An 8,021-nucleotide genomic window follows, 5' to 3' on the forward strand; every position below is an offset into this window, starting at 1 on the left:
TATATAAGACTATATATGGGATGACTAAATAACATTACACTATTATCCTCAATAAAAGAATAGTAACCTATATGATCTCAAACTTAAATTATATCATTAAATATCATTAAATTATACTGTATTAATTATAAAAATTAATCACGTTCAATTCAAAATAATAAGATTTAAAATCAAAAGTAATACAAAATAATAGAATAAGTTATATAAAAATGTTTAATAATAAAATATAAAAATATAATTTTTTAGTATAGATTTAAATAAATATAAAATTCAAATTACTAATAAGAAAAAAAAATTTGAGTAATTGAGATTGTTAGTTTTGCTATTTATATATCTAAATTTATTATTTCTTATATAAGGGTAATATAGTAATAATGCCCTTATTTCTCCACTCGGGATATATCATCTCACTCCTCAGTGGGATGCTATATCCTTTTTGGAGGATATGGTATTCATTTCGGACTTCTAATCTTATCTATTAATTTCATACTAAGATGATGTGGGACCAATAGGATAATTAATCCAATCCCATCTTTATATCCCTTAAACAAACACTCCCTAGGGTTTTCTATTCTATCAATAGAAAATGGACTAGGGTTTTGAGGTGAACTTAGATCGTTAATTATTTTCTGTTACTCTTGCAAAGTTTATTCCTCCAATTTTAATAAATATTTTTTTGTTAAAAAAACAAATATATTAGCAAAAAAAATATAAAAAAATTATTAGATATCTAAGGAGATACCAAAGTATCCATATGCAAAAAATGAGATAGATCATGAGACCGCAACCACACTAAAAGTAAAGACTAGGATTTTCCTGTGTTGCCTAATCAATAAGTAACATGGTTAGCTTCACTATAACAGTGAAAACATAGTAATTAGACTTAGACGGGTTTTACGGTTATGATCTACTCCTACAAAGATAAAAATAATCGAACGGCTACGATATAATACTAAATGCGATGATAATAAAATAGGTAAATTTAATAACTTTTCAATACTTGGATGTTTAGATGATTAAACAAAGCAGCCGAACTCCTCTATATATAGAGGTCATGTATAATAATTCCTACTACGATTAGCCCTAAAGGTTTACACGACTATAACTAAGATTTATATTAAAAGCTTATATAACTTAATTAGACTTGTCTTAAAAAACTTACTTGATTTAACTAGACTTGTCAAACTGGACTTGTTATATGAGATTACATGATTTAATAGACTTTATTAAAGAGCTTACATAAGCATAAATCAATTAAAAGATAAATAGACTCGATTCATCGAACTCAATTTCTTCATGATGCGATTCGAACTGACACAATTCATATCAAATATCCAAACTATAGAAAAGTTTAAAAATATCTGAAAATAGAGATCGAAAGTGCCACGAAAAAGAGGTCTTAAGAAGGAGGGTAGGGTATTGATAAAATATTGAGGGTCAGATTTTAGCACTAGCATGGGTGATTTTAATAAACTATAATAAAATTGTTGTTGTCCAATGGTATGGTTGGGCTATATGATTGAATGCCCATTGGGCTTAAAATTTGCTTAGAAGAAATTTGCATTTGGCCCCCTACCTTTTCACAGATTTAAGATTTACACTCTAAGCATATATGTAAACAGTGTTAGTATTAATCTAATCTAAAATATGTTTTGCAAATATTGTTATAACATATAGGGTGCTATTTATAAATAATAAAGACATAACATGTAAAGCACAAATATGCAAAAATTGTAGGGCATTAAATACAAATTTCCCTATATTACTTGTAACACATATACTAATATATCTACCTTTGTACTTACCAAAATATTAAATTAATGATATATTATCTTAAAAAAGGAAACAATTGAAATGAAAGTCTTAAAATGGAAAATAAATTTTACAAATTCTATAAATTTTGTTTATGAATTTTATTTATATTACTTAACTATCTTGTAGTTCTATGTGACACTGTTCATTTTTCCCTCAAAACTATTATAATTTTTTTTTATCAATTTTCTCTTTACTTCATTGTTAAATAAATTTTTCATAAGATACAGAATATATAATTATTTTTCTACTTAGTTGATGTGAAATAGAAGAGATATTTCAGTTATTTTATACTAAAATTGCAACAAATAAAAGTTCAAGAGACATTAAATTTTAGAGTAACTCAAGCAATGTATATATATATATATATATATTACTTCCTAACATTTGATATTTATCAGAGTAAAAAATAGGATGAATTTATGAGATAATTATATTTAGCTATTTTGAGCTATCATAATTTTCTAGGTACATTCTTCCTTAACTAAGAAAAATAAGTGACTACATAGACCGTCTAAAAATAAAATTCAAGACTATAGGGGCTAATTATAATTAACCGTGAATTTATTTTATTATTCAGATGAACGATTGTGATCATTTTAACAGGACGTCTAGTTTATGAAGTAAAATCGGAGAAGTCTCCAATTACTAGTTTTTGTCCAAACCAGTCATATTCTAAAACTTATTACCAAATAAGGTCTAAATTCGCTGTAGCCCTAATAAAAATATTAGACTGATCAATATTTTAATTCTCTAGACAAAAACACTAACCGGTTCAACATTTCTGTCTAGTCCTAAACAACTGAACTACTCAGTGTTTTATGTATATAAATTTCTTTAACCTAGTCTTTCGATAGTTAAGGCGGCAAAAAATACATAACGATAAAGATGCTGAACTGATCTTTAGTTCATAGATTTTATTACGAGAAAAAGTCAATTTTAGTAATAAATTTTAGTAATAAAGATCCTATTTTGGTAATAAATTTGAGTGACAAGTCAATTTTAGTAAAAAGTCTCCAATTCCAACAAATAAACAGAGTCAGCAGTCAGCGCTGACGTGACTCAAGACACCGCCCGCGTAGGGTTTAATAAGCAAACAAACGAGACAAGGAAAAAGAAAAAAAGGAAGCAATGGCGTGGATGGCGGCGAGGTCTGCTGTAGCCGGCGCGCCGGCCGTCGACCTTCGTGCCCTGCGCTCACGTGCCCCTCTCGCCGCGGGGCTATGCTGCGTCTCCTTTGCCGGGTCGAGGCTCTTCCCCTCGCCCCACTCGAAGCCCTTCGCCTGCGTCGGCGCGGCCATTTCCACCACCACCCCCGTCTCGGCCGCCGGTAATTATTTCCTTAGTCTTGCTCTAATCGTCACTTGGTTTCTCTTTTCTCCTTTGATTTACTTGGTGGGTTTTTCGACCTGAGGTTTAGAGTTTGTATTCCTTCTTTTTGGGGGAATTTTCTCAAACATTTGCTGTGCATATATGCGCTCTTCCTTTGTCGTCATTTTTTTTTCTTCCTTTCTTTCTCCAAACGCCACATTTCGTTTATTTTATCGACGAAAATTTTGTGTTCATTCAACCATTTCCTCATTCTTTTGCAATTCCACCAAAAATGCTTTCTTTCTTAATCTCTATTAACCGTTTCCTGATGTCTCCCTGTTTTTGTGCTTATCACTCGCTATATCGCAAGTACGTCTTTGATTCTATCAAGTGAATTCCGTGGTTATTTCACTAATAATTTGTGTGAGATAAGGTAAGGATTTGGTTGGTGGTCTATATAAGTGGTTATATCATCTATGTTCGTAGAAAGATTTTGATTGCTTATGATTTGTTTCCATTAGTCAATAGTATTGCCATTATAGCATGATTAACTTAGAAATACGACATGTATTAATATGTATTGGAGATAAACTTCATTGGGAAACAAATAAGCAGTAAACCAATTCTTAATTCCAGCAGACTAAAACAAAATGTACCTAGAAGAATTTCACTTAAAAGGCATGATCAACAAACTATTATAGACTGTAAAATAGATTAGCTAATTCATCGCCAGACATTTTGGTTTATTCTTTCGAGATGGTTTACAGATTAAGCATTTCAAATAAGTTTAGCAAGACCTGTTTCAAGATGGTTTACAGATTAAGCATTTCAAATAAGTTTAGCAAGACCTGTTTCAAGATGGCTTACAGATTAAGCATTTCAAATAAGTTTAGCAAGACCTGTTTCAAGATGGTTTACAGATTAAGCATCTCTGGTAGTTTAAGCGTAAAGCTTTTGCCCTTTTTCAGATAAAAAGGAGGTTGTCCAAACAGAAAAGGCTCCTGCAGCACTAGGACCATATTCTCAGGCTATTAAAGCCAACAACCTTGTTTTTGTCTCTGGTGTTTTGGGCCTTGTTCCTGAGGTTTGTTAGCTAATTCATTGCTTTGTTCTGTACTACTAGGTAAAGTAGGATTTTTTTTATATAATCTCTCTCAGTTTATTCTTTATAAGAACATCTATTTGACTACATTGTATGTTTCTAGACAGGAAAATTTATTTCAGATGGCATTGAAGAACAAACTGAGCAGGTACTGAAGTTCACTGTTTATATAGAATAAAAAGACAACCAATCTCAGTGCTTCCTTTTCTTCTCTTTAATGTTGTTATTTTCTCTTTAACAAGTTCTGCGAGGTACACTATGCTTAGTAACAATATGATAACTGTTGTATGAGATGGAGGACATGAATTTTTCTTGTTCTGTTGGTATAAGAAGGATAATCCTTTTATTGGATTAGTAGTTGTCATGCATGCCATATTTGTTTGTCCTTTTCAATAGTTGGAAATTTCAGTTGCATTTCTTCTATAAGCATATAGATGATGTACAGACTTGAATCTATTTGGCTTAGAGGGAACGTATGAAACTGCTGATGGTGTCAAGTCGTTGGATCTTAGAAATTTGTGTCAAAATGGACTAAATTGCTTTGTGTAGTTGACAGTTTGTGGACTTACTGTGAAAGTATTTTGTCCGACTGTTGGATCCTTATGTAGAATTGTACCAACTCTTTTACAACTTTGACTGATTATGGGACTCATACATGAATGGTTAAGCGATTATATACTCTACATTATCTAGAAGAGAGTTGTCATGGGAATTGCCACGACCAAATCTCACCAACATTGGTCAGAACTGGACATTCTTAATACTTTTGGTACTTATGTGAATGATTTACTACGGAGATAATTATGTCATTTCTGCTTCACAAATAGATGTTTCTAAATCTGCAGGTTTTGAAGAATATGGGGGAAATATTGAAAGCAAGTGGCGCCAGCTACTCTTCAGTTGTCAAGACAACAATCATGTATTCCATGGAGCTTTCTTATATGGAACTTCTCTGTGGCCTATGAAAGTTAGGGGGATATAATATTTTCTTTCTTTTACTTTGTAGGTTGGCAGATTTGCAGGATTTCAAGAAGGTGAATGAGATATATGCTAAATGTAAGTTCTAGAAATGTCTAAATCTCTTAACTCAGCGTGTCTCACCTTTCAGTTAGTGTAAAGCATGTTGTCTAGAAACTTTTCCTTGATAATATGTTTGCAGGAAGGTTGGTCTATAAGTTTTTTCATAACTTCTCTTTTTTTTTTCTTCCCTCAAACTGCTTCTGTTATTTAGGTTTATGTGAAGTATGACATCCGGTTGAATATATTCATAGACAATTTTTCTCTAACAAGGTAACAATTCTTAATGTAGATTTTCCATCTCCTTCTCCGGCACGTTCAACTTACCAAGTAGCAGCATTGCCGATGAATGCCAGGATCGAAATTGAGTGCATTGCTGCTATCTAGGGCTCTTCTACCATGTCTGAGTTTCTCTCAAATGAAAGCTTTGAAGAATAATTTGGCATTCTGGGTATTTGATCTTGTGTTAGAACCACAGTTCCTGTGGAACCCATGACACAGTGGTGTTGTATCTGATTTATTTGCTCTAATAAATGGCTTATTTACCTTACATAGGAGTAAGAATTACAGTTCTAACGTTCAGTTTGATGGAGTGTCTCATGGCTCTTTGATCCACCAAGTGAAGATCTTGTCTTTTCTGCTCAGATTACTACTCCCTATTGTAGTTTTCAAGTATTTCTCTTAGTTAATGGTATTTTTATTTTTATTTTCTATTAAATGACTTAATTTAAATCAGTGTATCTATATAAATAATGTATATTTTGAGGGATATACATATAATTATATTACTTCTATAAATATTTTTATTTTTAGAATTATGTAGAAATATCTATATATTATTGAAATATTTTAAAAAGATCAGTAATCCGATCGGTTAACCGCCGGTTTGAACTAATAACTCAGTGAATCTACCTCTAACCGGGTCAAAGTCTGATTCGATTTTAATAACTACCTTATATAATGCTTCACAAGGAAGAACATTATTCTTGCCTTTGCTTGGTTCTAAGTTTTGTGAGGTGAAAGAAAATCTTGTGGAATAAATCAAAGTCAACTATTTTTTTTTTAATTTCAAATATAACTGTAGATAAAAGAATAGGGCAGTAAATTAGACAGCAGAGAAGATCACAATAATTATTTTATTTTGCCAACTGACCTCTAAGATATCTTTTTTTTAAAACCTTTATGGTGATTATTCCAGCTTTAAGCTGCTTTGCGGCTTCTTTTAATTAAACAAAAAATGTGACATTGAAAACAAAAAAAAAATTGCAGTCATATAAGAGTTTTTGGCCAAACTAGCATGTTCCAAATTTCTTTTACCAAAATAGATTACTCTTTAAACTTATTGTCAAATAAGGTATATTTAACTGTAGCTCTAACAAGAACGCTGAACTAATCAGCGTTTTATCTCTATACAGTTCAGCGTTTTTATCAGGTCTTAAAACGATGAACTGATTAGCGTTTTATGTATATAAATTTTTTTAACTTAATATTTCAATAGTTAAGAAAAAATTATTTGACAATAAAAACATTGATTAATTTAGTATTATTATTAGTACTACAGTAAATTAAACTCCATTTAGTAATAAGTTTGAAGTACAGTCCATCTTGGTTAAAAAATAAAGTGTCTAGTTTGGTCAAAAACTCTTCATGTAATATAAGGTTTTTTTATATATGATTGTCATTAAAAACTTTTAATATTATAATAATCACTACATTCTTCAAAAAGCATAATTAAGGCTGTTTCAGAAATGGTTAAATTTTAACTAGTCAATATTAGGATTACCTTAGATTAGCAAAGGCCTATTTTACCCTTGTATCTCAAAAAAAGAGGAAATTTTAGTTATTTATATATACTTACTTTATTAATAACTATTGTCAGATATATTCTATGACAGTCATAAGATTTTTGTGCAATTATGATGTTTTGGGAAATAGAGTGGCAAATATAGTGGAAATATACTCTGGCACAGGACTCATTAACCTAGATATGAAAACTACATCCCTTGGTTCACGCCGGCTGTAAGTTGGCCTACCAAATACTACATCTCCCAACCGTTCTTATTGCATGTTGGGACGGTTGGGCCAAAATTTGGGCCTTAGCTGTCCTTCTGGGGGTAGGTTGCCTACTAGAGCCTACTTATCTAATCTCAAACTTACAACGAATATTATTTATCCTATTTGCTCGCTTGAGACTGAGACCATCAACCATCTGTTCTTCCATTGTCACATGGTTGTTACCATGTGGGATTTTGTGAGAGACAACTTGCTGGTTACTCTCAATTTTGAGGATAGGTGGTCGGATGGTCTTTGGCTTAACGAAGGAGATGAGCTGCTAAAAAATAATAAGACCTAGTTTTAGGGCTGCATTGATATCTTTGGCATATTTGGAAGTATCGAAATATGTTCCACTTCAGTATTGAAAGAGAAGACCTCCATATGGTATGGCTACGAACTATACCCTTAAATAATGATTATTCTGCTCAATTATGGGTCGGATGTATGAAACCTAGTCCTGTCCCAGCTAGTACTCTGGTTCGCTGGGAGCCACCACTTACTGGCTAGGTTAAAATCAACAGTGATGGCTCCTATGTGAACGATATTAAGCTAGGTGGTATAGGTTTCATAATCTCTCAGACTAATAGTACTGTAATCTTGGCAGAGTGTAGAAGTGGCTGGTTCGGATCAGCGCTCATGGCTGAGGCGTTTGCTTTGAGGGAGACTTTACTCAATTTACAACACTCCAAACCACTTCAAAGTTTGGCTTGAAACTGACTCCTCT

At 32.0% G+C, this 8,021-nt stretch overlaps 1 protein-coding gene across 1 annotated transcript; it reads left to right on the forward strand.

Moving 5' to 3' along the window:
• Positions 1-2,866: 2,866 nt before the first annotated feature.
• On the forward strand, positions 2,867-5,792 carry LOC140796998 (reactive Intermediate Deaminase A, chloroplastic). Its single transcript, XM_073150236.1, has 6 exons — positions 2,867-3,142; positions 4,092-4,207; positions 4,329-4,373; positions 5,071-5,144; positions 5,232-5,281; positions 5,535-5,792. The coding sequence occupies exons 1-6, from the start codon at positions 2,944-2,946 to the stop codon at positions 5,627-5,629; spliced, it is 579 nt and encodes a 192-aa protein (XP_073006337.1). The 5' UTR covers positions 2,867-2,943; the 3' UTR covers positions 5,630-5,792.
• The last annotated feature ends 2,229 nt before the right edge of the window (positions 5,793-8,021 follow it).

This window comes from Typha latifolia, chromosome 10, assembly GCF_019914945.1.
Source record: "Typha latifolia isolate L0001 chromosome 10, TyphaL0001v2, whole genome shotgun sequence".
Taxonomy (NCBI): Eukaryota; Viridiplantae; Streptophyta; class Magnoliopsida; order Poales; family Typhaceae; genus Typha; species Typha latifolia.